Source organism: Corvus moneduloides, chromosome 7 (genome assembly GCF_009650955.1).
Source record: "Corvus moneduloides isolate bCorMon1 chromosome 7, bCorMon1.pri, whole genome shotgun sequence".
NCBI lineage: Eukaryota > Metazoa > Chordata > Aves > Passeriformes > Corvidae > Corvus > Corvus moneduloides.
The window spans coordinates 669993-686451 of NC_045482.1; the positions used below are offsets into that span (position 1 = coordinate 669993).

Genomic DNA, 16459 nt, shown 5'->3' on the forward strand with positions numbered 1-16459 from the left:
AGCTGGGTGTCCATGCAGCCGGGCAGGACGGGACCCGCCGCAGCTTTTGCACAATTTCCTGGGTTATTTCAAGCTGTGGGGAAGGTCCAGCCGTGCATGGGAGGGGCAGGCAGGGCTGTGGTACGCAAGCAAGGCTGCAGAAAATGGAAAAACAGCCTTGGATAAGTCTCCTCCTCCCCTGTCCCCTGGTCTTGGATCTGAAACTGGGGAAAGGCGGGTGGGGGGAACACCACAACAACACCCCAAGCCTGTGAGGTGACCCCTGGTTTTGCTGTGCTGACGCTGGCGGAGCTGTTAGGGTGGGTTTGTTTCTTTAAGGTGTCTCCCAGAGGGAGGATCAGCCAAATGCGATGTGGCAGCTCTGGTAACTCCTCTTGGCTCTCAGCACGGCCCTCGCTGATCACACAACTTGCTAGTGAAGAAGGTACAGCTGTCCAGGCCTTGGCAGGCGTCCCCACCCTCCGCTTGCTGCCAAATCCTCGCTCGCTTTTTTATAAAAATTCTTAGTTTCCTCAGAGAATGGAAATGGAGCAGCCTCATCTGCCTCCCAGCCCCTTCCAACGCCTCCTGGACCTGCTGGAGTAAAGCCCGGTGTCCCTGCATCCCTCCGTGGTGCTGGGATGTTGGCAGCCAGGGAGAGCCCCGGTTCCAGGGCTCCTGCCCTGCTCTGAGGGGCTGGGGGGGGACCAGGGTGAAAGGTTGGGGTCCCAGCAGTGCCTGCACATGGCTGGAGCTGTGCTGGGGGTGGTTTGGCATTCCTGGCATGGGCATTCCCAGCTCTCATAGACACCTGGGAGAAGGGAACCAGTGGGAGGTGGGGGTAAGAGCAAGCTCACCACGGGGCCAGCAACTCTCCTGAGGCCCTTCCCTGGCTGTGCCACAGCTGCAGAGCTGGAAGTGCCTCATTATCCCTGTTTGCACCTCGATGGAGCAGCTCCAATCACCCAGGTCCCGAATTGTCCCAGCAGCCAGATCCCCTGAAAAGCTTCAGGCATTGATTCCTGGACTGGGCTCCCTGCAAGAGCTCCAGGAAACCTTCACCTTCTCCTCTCCCTCCTTCAGAAATGACCCAAACCCCCCTGGTTTTGGAACATTTTAGCAATTTTAAGGATGTGCCTGATCTACAGAAGAGCTGCAAGGCAGCCTGAGCAGTGCAGCGGATGAGTAATTCAAGGAAGGGGGGAGCCTATGGATTTCCTCTCCAGAAAGCGCTTTTGGATCTTCAAACAACGCAAATGTGGCTGGAGCCGTCGAGAGGCTGTGCAGTAGCATTTTAGAGAAAGATTAAGGAAAAACAGCACTGGGGAACAAAAGGACTTTTCACAGCTGGTGAGATGATGGCATTAGGAAGCTCCCAACATGCCCTGAACAGGAGGTTTATTTTCTGGAGGAGCAGGGATGAGTGGGCAGATCTAAGAATTGTCCTTGGGACTTGTACATGTGCCTCGGGCTCTGCAGTGGGCATGAAAACCTTGCTAATTGCAGCAGAAAATGAGCCGGTAATGGCAAATACGAGAACAATAAACCAGTATGAAAAAGGGGGAATGGATTTGCAAGTACTCCTGTATTTAAGGCCAGGTGTTCTTCTCTCTGGTTCTGACACGATAATCCTGAAAAATCATATGATTCCGTGAGTTGATAATGACATTTTAGCCTGAAAAACCCTATGATTCCATGAATTGATTCTGGCATGATTAGCCTGAAAAACCTTATGATTCCATGAATTGATTCTGGCATGATTAGCCTGAAAAATAATATGATTCTGTGAATTGATACTGACATTTTTAGCCTGAAAAATCTTACGATTCTACGAATATGCACAGCTAAAGAATAGCTACAATTTCCAGAGCCGGGTCTGTGTCCCTCGACAGCTTTAAAATATTTACCTTTTGCCACTCATCGAGAGTGAAAGTATTGCCCGGTTTACAAAATAACGGCGCTTAGGAGGAAAGCTTTCGGATTAACTCGGTCCTGTTGAAAATCGGCATGTTTTGAGCTCCCAGTTCCGTATCCTCAGCCCTCTGGGCACATGGCAAAGCCCTGGGGGTGCCTGGAATTGTATTTTTGGTGTGACAGGGTCTTTTTGGAGGTGCTTTCCACTACCAATTTCCCTGGCATGAACAGGGAAAGCAGCGGTGAGTTACTCCTTTGCGCGCGTTATAACGAGAAATATTGATCATTAGGCTGTTTGATTTTAAAGTTTCCAAGGGGATCACTTGAAAAGGATCTCTGATCTCCGCTGTTCTTGAGGTACAAGCTGATTTAAACATTTCAAAAGCCTGAGCCTCTTCTCTGTCCCAAAACCCAAGTGCAAACTCATCACATCGCGATTGAGGTGAGAGCGCTGCGCTCCAGCTCCCTTCCAACAGCAAAGATTTCAGGCCCAGCTGGTATAAAACAGATTATTTAGTGCTGGCAATCCCTGGAATCTATTAAACAGCCCCTTTCGTGGCCAGGGATGAAAAAGCCCTTGTAAAATGCTGGGTTGTTCCGTGCACAAACCCCCACGGAGCTGGGAGGGAGCTTTGGAGATCGCGGGGCCGTGCCTGGAGCGTCGCGCTCGCAACCAGTGCAGCAAAAAGGGCTTGGTGCTAGCAGAAATTTCCTGGGCTCATCAGGCAAAATAATTAAGCAAAACAAATTAAAATATGCAGGATAGCCATCCTATCTAATGTGTAAGAATACAGGTTAATATGCTGTGTGCAGAGTGCTTGTGTAAAAGCCGATATTACCTCATCCGGCCTGTTTTTATCATGTGGTTTTATGCCCTGGTTTCTCACTGGGAAATTTCCATGGGGACAATTCCCGGATGTTCCTGCACAGGCTCAATTCCTGCCACCCATCCCATGCTCTGGAGCCCACTGAGGCAAGCTCACCTGTGTGTTTGGGGGAAGAAAGCCTCAAACTCATGAGAATCGGCAAAAAAGTGCCTGTGGCATGAATTTTGTGGGGTTGTGGCATGGAGGTGGTGCTGGGCATCCCAGTGGGACACATGAAAAGGACAGAGGGAGGCAGCTGCTCAGCTGGAGCAAACTGGAAACCTATTTTCCCCATCCAAAGCCCTTTAATTAATGGGTTGTTAATAAATTTCGTTGCGTCTCTGTCCTGGCCATATTCAGGGTGGGATTTTTTGTGCTGCAAGCGTGGTCCTGACAGAATCCATAGGGCCATGGCACCGGAGTTTCTGGTGGGCCCAGGTGGGTTTTGCACAGCTGGACTGAACTATAAACTCCTTTCTTGTCCTCAGCAAGGTGGTTTATCTTCAGCTTCCAATGCCAAGCTGTTTGCTGGGAAGCATCTCTCTGTTCACCTTCCTCCGGGGTCCACAATTCTATTTGGTTTTTTCCTCACCTTTCTCAGCTTCCCCTCCCAGACAGGAATTCTGCCTAAGGAGCCACATCACACAGAGAAGTTCCACCGTGATGTGCATAAAATTCGCCACAGGGTCAGCCACGAATGTGCATTTTTGTGTCTCTGGCAGGTTAATTTTGTTGAGGAGCTTGGTTTTGGGCACACTGAGCGTGGATGCCATGGGGACCCCCCCCAGCCACCCAAAATACTGGTTTTTCTATGAAAGCCTCTCCCTGGCTCCATCCCACCCTAGTGAAATTTCCAAGCTGGATTAACTAATTTTTTTTAATAGGAAGCTCAGCACAGCCGTGATTCCCCCATTTCAGCAGAGCAATTGGGTTTATTTACATTTAAGCACAAACATATGACTTTTAAAGGAGGCCCGAACAGCTAAAACCGAGGGCATAATCAGATAAATGACTGCATGAGGATTTCTGGTGGCTAAACTCACCCCAAACCCACTTCATACATTTTAAAGCACGACTTTGGCAGGTCTAATATCTCTTAAGGAAATGCTTCTTGGGGGTGGCAGCTAACAAGGCAAAACTCTCTTATTAGGAATTCAATTAAAGCTAGGCCAGGCTTACTGGACCTCTTCCAGTAAATATACATCAAGCTGAACCCGTAGACATCTGTCTCTTCTCTCGCCCCCAGCTCCTCCTTTTGCTGTTTTCCAAGCTGTGGTTAAAAGGTGGGGAGGAGATGGGAGGAAGAGGAGGGACTGTCGCTCGCCCTAGAGTGCAGGGCACAAGGATTATTTTCTGGTTTGGTGTCCGACCGCTTTTGTGATCTGGGGGAGAACGGATCTGCCTCAATCCCATCCCTTGCCGAAACACAGGTGTAAAAAAAAAAAAAACAATTAAAAATCCTAAATCACATAATTATAACAAAGAGAGGTTGGATCCAGGTGGATCCCGGCCCCCGGGTGCTGGTTTGGCAATGAAGAATCCACGCTGCCTTTCCTGCGCTCGTTTAGGAGTAGTAGAGCAAAACACCTTTTCCACCCAAAAGGCTCAGAGCTCGGGAGAGGCGCCCGGAGAAGTCGGGGATCTAATCCGGAGAATTCAGGGATCTAATCCGGAGAATTCAGGGGTCCAATGGTCACTCTGAGCCCGCTGTTACCAGCAGGGTTTAGGAGTTGTTGCCGCTTATTTAACGTTTTTATGGCAGTGGTAACCAAACCTCCCTGTCCCGTTTGCACCCTCCTCCTGCAAGGAACCTGTCTCCAAATTCCTGCTGCTGCGTCCCTTGGTGGGATAGAGAAAGACTGGTTTATTTTTTCCCCTCCTTCCCGAGGGAAAACCCTCCTTACTGCTGAACAGTGAAAACCTTGGGCTCTAAGGGTGACAGACCACGAATAAAATTCAGAGAGGGACCCTCTATTTTACCCCCCAAATCCCCGCTCTAAGGCAGGAGGAAAAATACATCCCAAAGGGTCCCAGAGCCCTGATTCCCATGTTTTGCTGCACAGGAGAAGGATGAGGGCACTGGGGTTGGGGGGACTGGCTGGGGCTGGCGTGGAAATGGTTAAAGGGATGGGTCTGAGGGCAAGGGCTGCCTCGCCTTGATTTATGGGCTGGCTGAGTTAATTTGCTCTTTTGTGTGTGATTAGTTGTTGTTGCTGAGTGGTCATCTTCCACAACTACAAATCTAATTAATGCCGGGGTGCCAAGTGTTGGTTTGGTGTTTTGTTTTGGGGTCTTTTTAAATCCCTGGCAAATATTGCTACTGTTGCAATTCTTGAGAACTGATCATTAATTAGTATGAGTCTGCTAATACCCAGCTAGAGGGTTGCTTGGCTTTCCTCACTTCCAAATTTGCCTGAAGAAGGAAATCGGGAGCTGTGGTGACTCTCCGAGCAACCCACCGAGGTGTCTGGTGGGATCGGCAGCTTGCAAGGAGCGATCTGCTTTTTTTCCCCCTTCCCAATTTTCTGCAAAACCTGGGAAGAGGGGTGAAAAAGCTCCCCGAAATGTCTGCTTTCCCCAAGCAGCTCTAAGTGCCTGGCGGCATTTCGAGCTCGCTCTGTGCTTCGGGCTTGTGGCGCCGTCCCTTTCCATGTTCGTGGCCTCGTCAAACCATTGCTGCAGCTCTCCAGCAAGACATAAATTCTGGAGGGCTTGGGCTCGGAGATTTCAAAGTCGTGCTGAAGCACATGGAAATGATTCTCAGGGCTGCGGCTATAAAAATAATTATATTGCCGGGGGAAAGAGTGACATGAAATGTCCCCAAAAGAGATCTCAGCGGTGGTTACAGGATCTGTCCCGGCTCTGTAAGAGCCCGCTGTGATCTCCAAGGCTCATTTATCACTGCTACCTACAACTGCAGGAAATATGCCCCCAAAAAGCACCGAAGGAAGGAATGCGAGGGGAGAAGCGTTTCGGTCTCCCCCTTTGTTTTAATGAGGATGCTTTGAAAATTAGCGCTGCTCTGCCGAGCTGCGCGGTGTGAGGATGACTAATTTGGAGACAAATTAGGTCTACTTAGCCGAAATGTCTGCCTCGATTGTTCCCTTAATGACCCTTCAACGCACATCTCTCCCGATAGGACTTTTACCGCAGCTCTGCCTCCAGCAGATTAAGTAATAACATGTTTTTACCACTTTTCTAAGCGCTCCTTCGGACCCGATCCAACATTTCCCCTCCGCCATGCGTGTCCCCAGCTCTTTCTGATGGGTAATTCATTTATTTGCGTCTAGCCCCTGGCAGATTTGTCTCTTCGCATGTCTCCTTCTCCGGAGCGTTTCCCTCGCACCCTCTTTTTCAAAGCTCCCTGAGCCTGAGCGATTTTTGGCTGACTGCAGCGTGTTTGGTGTCTGCTGGGTAACAGATTTATCCTTTCCCAAGGAAAGACACGAACGTAAACAGAGGATCCAAAATGCATTTTGCTGGGCTTTTTAAATGCGCTGAGATGAAACCCCCGCCCCTCCCCGCCGCTACAAGGCTATTAATGTAAATACCAAACTTTACAATCCTTCCTGTCAAGGAAACTTATTTACATTTTTTGAAGGATGCGTATAAAAAAAATGGGGCTTTTGGGACAAAAAGGGCTTCGTTCCAGTGTCGCTACACCCCCAGTTCACTGTGCTGCTCTCATACACTATAGAATTAGGTTTTGTTCCCAGGGCCAGCAGAGATAACATCTGTTTGCTTCTTTAAGGAGAAAATGAAATAGGATGCTGGTGTTTTATACTGGGAACAGCCCTGCGAGTCTGAAGGGGCGATGGAATGAGGGCTGTGGATCGAACACACGCGTTAAACGGGGCTTCTCCAGCATGAGAAAGGTGGGGAAGGGGTTACCAGCGCCAGTGCCAGCCCAGGGGAGGCAAAGGGCTCATCCCCCGTGAGTGGGAAGAAGGGGCAGACTGGTCTTACTGGTGCGGGGCTCAAGGCTGTGTTGTCCTTTACACTTTGTGCTGGTCCTGCCATCCCGGCTGGACAGGTTTTTTCCCTGCTAAAAGGCGTATCAGCAAACATACTGCCTTTTTCCCCCGATTTATTCTTTTCAGTGTAGAGCCTGTGGAACATTCCGAAAGCAAAAGGGAAAGGCGGCTGCAAGGGAAGGGGCGCAGGTGGCGGCCGTGAGGATGGGGAGATGTAGGGGGGAGGAAGGCTCGGCTGAAACATCCCATTGCAGCCCTAGAGGTGCACAAGCTGCGCCTGTTTCTCCTGAAACTCCCAGAGTCAGTTGTCTGGAATTCCGTGGAGCTGAACAGGAAAAGCTCTCGTGGCCAGGGGAGCGAGCAGCAGTGACCTGCTGGCGTTCGCAGGGGCCAGGTGGCATTTTCCCAGTTCCCAAGGCTCTGATTTTCTAATCAGACTGCTCCTCCGATTTCTATTTTGCTTGCAGCCAGAGGGGAACGAGCGTCCCTCCAAGGAGAAAGCCTTTCCTTGCTTCTCTCTCCCCAAAACCTGGGGAAAAGGGAGGACGGCAGCCCAGCCTGAGCAGCGCTCACCCCACGCCTGCAGCTCCTACTCCCTAAGAAAGGCAGGAGCTGATCCCAAATCCACACAGCTATTTCTTGGGGATTGTTTTGTCCATTGAGGCAGCACAGGCTGCTCCCCACTCATCCATAAAATGTCCCACCACCCAACTGTATTTGCCCGTTTTCGAGGGTTTCTTGAGGATCTTGGTGTAGTTTCTTTTTTATTTCTGGCAGCCGTAATTTCTGTCGCCATAAACGATCGAATTTGACACCGCACCGCACCAGGCCATTTGTCAACAACCTTTTCAACAGTCCAACCACACGCGTGTTCCTGCACACACAGGCACAGGGAAAGGGGGGAAGGTTTGGGATCCTCCTCTGCAAGAGCCGCCCCAGAGCACCGGGTTGGAAGTTGGGTTACGGCGAAGGCACCGGATTCCGATTCATTCCCAATCAAACCAAAACGTGACGGGGTTTGGTTCTGCATCGTGGTTTTTCTGTAATGTCCTCACAATTTTTTGGGGGGTAGGGACAATCTGAGCACCTACCTATAAAATCTGCCTCATCAGAGCAACATTAATAATAATTTAATCGACGTGGGGTTTAAAACGTGGTTTTAAAAAGGCAGGTTTTGCCCCGAACTGTGTGCTAGGAGTGGTTGTGTGTTAGATAACAGATTCCCAACCATCCTTGGCTAATGGCAACACATCATTTGGGAAACAACAGAATCAATGCATTGTTCCAACCCAGCACTTTCCTATTCGGCCAATCTAAACTGCTGAAGAAATATGTGTTCGGGACATTTTACATCTGGTTTTGACAAGAAGCCTGGGGTTTTTTGTGCGTGGGGCTTTTTTTTTTTTTTTTTTAATCTGTTTGCTGCAGTTTTTTAGCCAGATTAGCATGGGAAAAGGCTCTCTGTTTTATAAACGGAAGGTTTATCTTTTGAAAAACCCACTCAGCTTTGGATTTTTGCAGTTGAAATCAGGGCAAGGCGTGCAAAAATTAGGAATGCCAGCAATGGCCATAAACCCCACAACAACAGTGTTACCTATTTAAATAAAGCTAAACAACAGGCAGCTTGTGCAATCGGTAGAATAACCAATTTTGGGACATTTTTCATACTTCGGGGACTCACTAGAAGAGCGCGTGGACACGTTAATTGCAGCAAATTCCAAACTATTTCAGGATGCAAGTGAAACATTTACATCTGAAATGGTTTTAAGTCTGTTTTACACTGCTAGTAAGTCCTGGTTTCACATTTTTTAGCTTTTTGAAACGAGGCACTGCAGTTGCATCACGTTTTTGCCTGGTTCTGTATTTTATTTATTCCAACGGGCTGCTCATTGCTGCCCGAACAAAGATGGATTTGCCTCTTTAAACAAACCCGGCCAATGGGCTGGGATAAACTTTCCTCTTCAGTCCTGCACATGATGAAATTATTTCATTTTTACATCACAGGGGTGGCGGGGAAAATGTCCCTTCAGTGTGTTTGCCTGGTGAAACGGGTTCATGGGCTCTGTTTTATGTACGGAGCCCCAGACAGCGCCCAGCCAGACCCAAACTCCGGCTGACACAACGCAGAGCTGCTCTGCTTAATTAGCTGGAGATGAGGGTGTTATTAAAAGCCTTTTTCCCCCTCCTTTCTGACTGTTTATTCCTCCCTCCCTGAATATTACAAATGCAGCTGAAGAGGAAGTAGTTTCCTGCTAATGGAAAGCGATGAGGAAGGGTTTAGTGAGGAGAGTAAATAAGAAACTGCGCCCAACGCCAGCCGCTGCTTCACCGGCTCTTTGGGGAAGGGAAACTGGACAAACCCCCCAAAATTCAGCAGAGTTTCTCCTGTCTCTGTTTGCTTTTTGCTGTGTGAGGGGGAAGGGGCACAGCCCGGGACTGCAGCCGACATCTGCTGCTCGTTTCTTTTAAGAGAAACACAACCTGGGGCGAACCCGTCGCCGAGCCCCGCGTGGGTCCTGCCGACCCCCTGGCCCCCAGCTGGGAGGGGATGTGGCCATCACGGGTCTCAGCGCTGGGGTTTTTGGGGTGCAGACGCCCAGGGAGTGGGGCAGCAGCTGGTTTGGATCCCCATGTCAGCCTGTTGTGGCCATCACCTTTTCCTCTCCAAGCCCTTCTCCGGAGCCGCGCTTTCTGGCAAATCTCACGCGGTGACGGTTTCCCCTCTGTCCCTCATCATCCAGCTCTCAACACCAACCCCCTCTTTCTCTCCCCCGTTCCCACAGAGCAGAAGCATGCTGATTATTACTTTTCCCCCCTCAAAATTTGGGGCACATCTCATTTTTGCCTTCCTGGAAGCTCCATGTATTTGAATTTCTGCTGGCGCGGGGGGAGCGGGAGGAACTGGACGTGCCTACGCTGCCCTCCGCGTCGGTGACCCCAAACCCATCAGCGTCCCTGGCATTCCACACCACCTCTCCCCGGGCAAAGGGAAGCAAACAGACCCGGAGCATCGTCCAGGAGAAGAGAAACGGGTACCTACCCCTTGGGCTGGCCCGGCCTGGGCGGTGGCTAGTGGGAGGCCGACATGGACCACGCTCCCTCCATCCTCCACACGGAGAAGGCATAACTGAGCCTCTCGTGAGCCACGTAACTGCAGCTCGTCATCTTACTGTCCATCTCGTCGCTCTGTAGCACCTGGTAGAGGAAGTCTATGTACCGCGCCGCCAGCTTGAGTGTCTGGATTTTACTCAGTTTGTCAGAGGGCAGCGTGGGGATGATTTTCCTCAGGGCGGCAAAAGCTTCGTTGAGCGACTGAGTCCTCTGCCTCTCTCTGACATTGGCCAGGATCCTCTGGCTCTGCAGTTCTTCGTAAGATTGGGAGCTGGGACTGGACTTTTTCCCCCTCTTCCCTGGGTTGGGGCTGCCATCTTCGCTGGACTTCTTACTGTATCTTCTCTTCCTGCCAAATCTCTTTGGCTGCCTTTCCAGCTCCTCTTCACTGGTCCCCAAGCTATCCACAGGGGAAACAGGAGAACTGGAGCTTTCTTCCATGCTTTCTGCAAGAAGGGGAGGGGAAGAGCCTTTCCCCCCCTCCTTATGTTATGTGAGTGTGTGTGTCTTAAATGTGCTTTAAATTCCTGAGACAGATCCTTTGGAAAAACAGGAGGACTCCTTTTTTCTTTTTTTTTCCTTTTTTTTTTTTTTTTGCTGACCAAACGTTTTCCAGGTTGCTTGAAGGGCTCTTATTTCAAGGACCGAGGTTGTGTAAAAAAATTGAGGTCTTGGAGAGAGGAAGTTATTCTAACTTTTTGGAAACTTTAGCTGAGCTCAGTTGCTAAATAGTTGTCAGAAGTGAGGGAGGTGCGGGGCTCCCTCCTGATTGGCCGGCCAGGTCGGTGGGAGGAAGGCTTTTCCCCTGCTAAACTTTCACAGTTTTATGTTACACTTAACTAAAATCTTGGGAATGCACCTCGAATCAAAGATAGCTGGCGAACGCCACCCCCTGCCCCCGGGGATGCTGCGTTTGCAGCACCCCTCCAGGATAACCCCCCGCACCCACCCCGGGGGTTTTTGGGGTGCTGCCTGGGGTCCCGTTCCCAGCTCCGTGGCCAGGCTGCAGAGGTTCCGTGCCCAGACCAGGGGGAGAAGGAGCGAGCCCCATTTTTATGGAATGGGGCCCTATTTTGCAGCCCCCAGTGCTGGGGGTCTTGCGAACCCCCTGTCCTGCAGGGATGGGGTGGGGACCTGCCTCCCCATCCCATAGGGTGACCTCGGAGCAGCAGAAGTTCCCTGGGGCACGCTGAGCTATGGGAATGGTGGAGATTTGGGGGCAGAGGGGCTAAACCCCTACTTGTGGGGGGCATGGAGAAAACGGTCCTGGACAAACCCAAAATATGGATGAGCTGGGAAGCAGTTTGTGGAAAACCCCATGGAAATGACCCCAGAGAGGCAACACTGGGCATGCACCGCCATTTTCTCGCTGCTTTCCCCCCTTCCATGAAATGCTAAGCAGTACATTTAAGGGAATCTGCAGCCAAGGTAGGTAGGAGGACATATTTTCCTCCTCCAGAATATGCTCCTGCTGAATTTGTGGTATCCCAGCACACAAAAACTGTGATAACAGGATTTTTGATCTAGCCAGCAGAAGACAACAGGTCTCTTTTTCTCTCTCCATCACAGCGTGGGGGAAAATGTGGGAAAACTCCGCGTGCTTCTGTGCAGCTAAGGCAGGAAAAAATCAGATTTGGACCTCTGATGTCAGTCACAGCCCAAATTGCAGGAACAGATGCATTCCTGAGCAGCAAAGATCATGTTTTCAATACGGAGCAGGGAAATAAAATAGAACAATGATAATAACAAAAAGAAATAAGACAAAAGCAACTCGTAAAACGCCGATGTTGTATCAGAAGAATTAGTTTGGAGTGGATTTCTTTGCAAAGTTTTCCAGTAGGCATCAACACTCATTAATGGAAAAAATAATGTCTGGTTTGATTGGAAAGTGTTCCTTGGTAGGAGAAGGAATTTTTGGCTGGCCTGGGGCTGGCTGCACTGCTGGTAGGTAATGTTTATAGTGGAAAGCCTTCCCCAGGCAGCCCCTGGGGACAGCCTGTGTTTGCTTTCCAAAGGAAAGGTTCTCAGGTGCAGCACAGAAGTCGGAAAGCGAGGCCGTTCTGCAAATAGATTTTTAATCCAATTTAAGACCCCGGTGAGCTCCCGCTCACACCCCAAATCCAGGTTTCCAGAAGGGTTCGGGGCTGGATCCGAGAGTTGATCCAGCATCTGAAACCTGGAGTTCCACAAGTGCAATGGGGTGGTGCCCACCAGCCCCACGGACCTCAAAGCAGATGCCACCCCTTGTGAGGGATATTTGGTTCGTGCTGGGGTTATTTAGGAGTCTCCTGAGTGCCTGGAATTGCTTCCAAGTATTCAGGGAAGCCATAATGGAAGGCTGGAGAGGCACCATTCCTGGTATTCCCAGCAAACAGGTTCCCGGCTCACGGCACCGCGTTTGTGGGGTGAGGCGCCGGGGGTTTGCAGGGATTCCTGGAGCATGGGAGGACAGGTAGGATGCAGGGATTCAGGGAGCACGGGAGGACAGGTGGGATGCAGGGATTCCTGGAGCATGGGAGGACAGGTGGGATGCAGGAATTCAGGGAGCACGGGAGGACAGGTGGGATGCAGGCCTGAGCTCTCAGAGCGCCCTGCCCAAAAGGGCTGCAGGTGCCTGTGAAAAGCTGCTCGAGGAGGGAGTGGGGATGTTTTGGGCTGTATTTGAGAGCACCAGGAGCAAGATCCCAGCTTGTGAGGGTGAGTGGAGCTGCTGGTTGTGCCTCTCCTCTCCCCCTGCCCTGCCAATATTTATTTCCCAGCTTTTTATGGCCCTGCCATCACCACCGAAAGCAGGGCTTGATCTTCCAGAGTGTGAGGGGTTTCCATGGAGTGGGACTTGATCCGAGGGGTTCTCGGGGTGGACTGTGTGGGTGGATCTCAACATGCCCCGTTCTCAGCTGGCACAGGGAGTTTGCCTTCAGGGTAATCCCGCACAGGCATGGCCACAGCTCCTGGGCATCCCACTGGGAAAAAGCTGCGGCCACGTGGCGTGATCCCGGCCCAGCCGAGCGGCTGCTGCTCCTGGCACTGTGGGATGTGCCTCTCCGGCTGCACGGCGGCAGCAGCAGAGCGGCCCCGCGCTCCTCCGGATTAAAGAGCTAATATTAAGTAAATAAATTAAATAAAAACCCGCCTCGCTTCAGCAAACGAGAGCGAAGGAGTGTTTGCAGGATCGGGGCACGATTTCTCCCTAAGGGAATGGCTGCTGTGCATAACCTCTAAACGTGCAAAGCCTTTTAGTATCAGGCAGGCTTCATTAGGGGAAATTTATGGTGGGATTTGGCCCTGGGATAATTACGGAGTCTCTGAGCCGGGCTCCAGCGAGCATCGCTCCGGAGCTGCCGTGAGTTGTGTGGACCCTCCACTGCTGCAGTACTTGGTGCCAGGGCTGAGACCGGTGGTGACAATCCTGCAAATATCTGCCCTGGAGCACAGCAAAGGCACGGGACCAGCCCCGGCTGAAACGTGATCCGGCTCTCCTGGAGGAAAAGGGGAGTTTGGGGAGGTTTGTGGGGGAAGCAGCGCGAAGGTGCCGCTGGCAAGGCGGGCTGGGCTGGATCCGTCCTTCCTGCTGCCCCGGCAGGGTGGGAGGCAGGTTAGGAAACAAAACCTGTCACATTAAAAAAGTAGTTTTGGTGGAAGTTGAACGCCCTGTTTGAATGTGACGCTCACGATGGTGCTGCTCCTCTGCCTTTACCAGGCTCCTTGACTTTTTTGTTAGAGGGCGATGATGAATGTGGATTGGGATTTGGGGTCAGTGCTTGCTCTCCGTAGGAAGCCTGTGGGCCAGTTGTCCCCTTGGAAGTGTTTGGCCAGAAAATCTAACCCCTCTGTGCTGAAGAGGAGAAGGTTTGGATTTCTGTGTCCTGCCGCCCCTCCCTCTGCTTGTCGTGGGAAGCGGGAAAAGACTGTGCAGGTAACATCCTTTCAGTGCATCCAGGCTGCTCTTCCAGCTCTCTTCTGCCAGGGGAGCTGCCAGGGATGCCAATTTTCGGAGCAAACTGGAGGAAAACCAGACGCTGTCGTTCTTTTTGCCTTCCTCCTCCTTGCTACCTCCTGCTACAGAGGAGAGCATCACTTCTCCTTCAGAGACATCCCGCTCCCAAACTGCACCCAGCATCGAACCACCTCCACTACAGCCAGTAATTAAGCTGATTCCTTTTTTTCCCTCCCTTTTTAAGGGGTAGTTCCTTAGTGCTTGTGCAGCACCCACCGGGAGCGATCCTTTGTGGGCACCTTCCCCGTGCTGCCGGGTTTGTCCCTGCTCCTCCTGCTGCCTGGGCTTTGTTCCCCCATCCCTCGTGTGGCAGGCGGACGTCCCCCAGAGCACTCCCCCTGCGGTGACAAGTTCATAATCAAAAGCAAAGGAGCGGCGCAGATAAGGGGCGGGAGGTGCGGGGAGCGGGGCTTTAGGGATGAGACGCTTGGAGCGGAGCGCCCTTCCAAAGTAATTGGATACGCTCGGGCCGGAGTTCTGCGCAAGAATGTACATCTGTTTCTGAACTGTTACCAGCTGATGTGCCCGCTCTTCCTGTCTGCTTCCTCCCCTTCCAAACCCCCGCAGCAGCGCGACCAGCAAGGAGAGGCTGACCCGGGGCAGCGCTTCCCACTGCGGGATGATCCCGGCCATAAGCGCAGCAAGGTGTGCTTTGGATGTCCCCGTGAGGAGCGAGGTGGTGGCAGCTCTCTCCTTGTTCTGGTGGATTCACCTGGAGCCCTCGGCTTGGTGCTTGAGGAGGCTGGAAATAGGGATCCTTCTAGGCAAGACTTTGCAGGAGGCTGACAGGAAAAAAAAGATAAGGGAAGGACTTTGAGATTTTCCCAGTGGATGTCCCTTTCTCCCAGGATTATGCCCACAGGCCCTTTGTCCATCTCCTTTATGAACGTGGCAGCTCCATCCAAGCTTTGACCAAGCAAGGCGGGAATTTCAAGGGTCATCCTGTTGTTCATCCTGGAGGAGAAAAGGCTCCAGGGAGACGTCAGAGGCCCTTCCAGTGCCTAAAGGGGCTCCAGGAGAGCTGCAGAGGGACTGGGGACAAGGCATGGAAGGACAGGACATAGGGAATGGCTTTAAGCTGAAAGAGGGTAGTTTTAGATGGGATATTGGGAAGGAATTGTTCCCTTGGAGGGTGGGGAGGCCCAGAGAAGCCGTGGCTGCCCCACTGGAGCACGTCTTGGAGAGGAGAGGTGCTTCTGAGCCCTTTTAACTCCTGTAGGACATGGACAGGTGTTTAAGGTGATGGATGTGTTAAAATCAGGCCTGAATTTCTTCCCCTCTGGAACAAGAAGGGAGATCTTTAGTGGCTTCAACAGGTTTTGGGTTGGGATCTCAAGCGTGAAGCTGTTGAGGACCCATTCACATCTGCACCACAGTCAGTCGGACAAGGATTATTTAGGCCAGACCCAGTTCTGCCTCAAACATCGTGTGCAGTATTTCAGATCTGATCACTGATTTGTGGCAGGATGAGAACTCCATGTAGTTTCTCCTGTTGGCAGCGCTGGAATGGCAGAGGAGGAAAGGAGCCCAAAGGCAGCGGCGTCGCAGTTGTGGGTTCTATTTTTAACGACAGCAGAAGGAACGGGTGTTCTGGGGAGTAAAAACTGGTGGCTATCGTGGTTCCAAAAATAACATTTCTATTTTAGATCACTTGCTTGAGGCCACCACTAATTGCAGATCCGGGTGGAATGTCTCCCTGGGAATCCACGGGCAAGAAATTGTTTCTTCTTTTCCCCTCTTTTCTGGAAGGTGGAATATTAATTGTGGCTGCAGCAGTAGCAACTGTAGCTTAAAAACCTGGGCTAGGAGAAATGAAAATATTGTTTCATGAACTGGAAAATCAAAGCATGGGAAATATTTTGTTCTCCTCACCTTTTCCTGCCCCGTTTCCGGCCTTGTTAAATTGGGAAAGAAGGGCTTCCCACTAATGTAAAGGTGAATCCAAAGCCAGCCTGGGTGTTCCAACAGCATCCAGGCATGGCTGCAAGGGTCAGGCTTCTCTTAAATTCTTTGGGATTGCAGCGCCAGCTTACAAGGGGTTGTTGCACCTTTGACTAGACCAGGTTGCTCCAAGTCTGTTGTTCATATTCCTGCATTCCAGTATTTTTGAGGATTAACCAGAATCCTGGAGGTGGAGCAGCCTTTTAGCTGACAGCACTGGGAGGTGAAAAGATGGAAACGAGGTATTGGGAGAAACAAAGCAAAGCCCTGGAGTCATTTCACTGCCGTTGCAATAAGTGGTTTTCCTCATGGGTCCAGGGAAGGACCTCTCTCCAAGCAAAGTTTTAGTTGCTGGGGATGGAACGGAACCATTGCCTCTGGAATTTAAGCATGGAGGTGCAGCATTTGGCAGGTCAGATGGGGAGAGGGGAGCCAAAACAATGAACCTGACATGGTAACTCTGCCTGCAGAGGGAAAACTGCTCCCAGGAGCTGGGCACACCTGCTGGAGCACACCGGGATTTTGGGAATTGTCACGATTTGGAAAAGTCGCAATTTTGAACGCCAGGGTAAAACAAGGAAAAATTTGTTAGGGCTTCTCAGGTGAGAAAAACGGAGTTTTCCAGGAGGAGAGGATGGGGTCAGTTAAAATCAGTCGTTTGCAGGTTCTTTGGCCAG

At 51.2% G+C, this 16459-nt stretch overlaps 1 protein-coding gene across 1 annotated transcript in view; it reads right to left on the reverse strand.

The window, feature by feature from the left end:
* Positions 1 to 10551, reverse strand: part of TWIST2 (twist family bHLH transcription factor 2) — a 28349-nt gene extending 17798 nt beyond the window's left edge. The window contains exon 1 of the mRNA XM_032114845.1: positions 9774 to 10551. Coding sequence (XP_031970736.1) covers positions 9803 to 10285 — 483 coding nt within the window. The 5' untranslated portion in view covers positions 10286 to 10551 and the 3' untranslated portion in view covers positions 9774 to 9802. The remainder of the gene's footprint in view (positions 1 to 9773) is intronic.
* Between the last annotated feature and the right edge of the window lie 5908 nt (positions 10552 to 16459).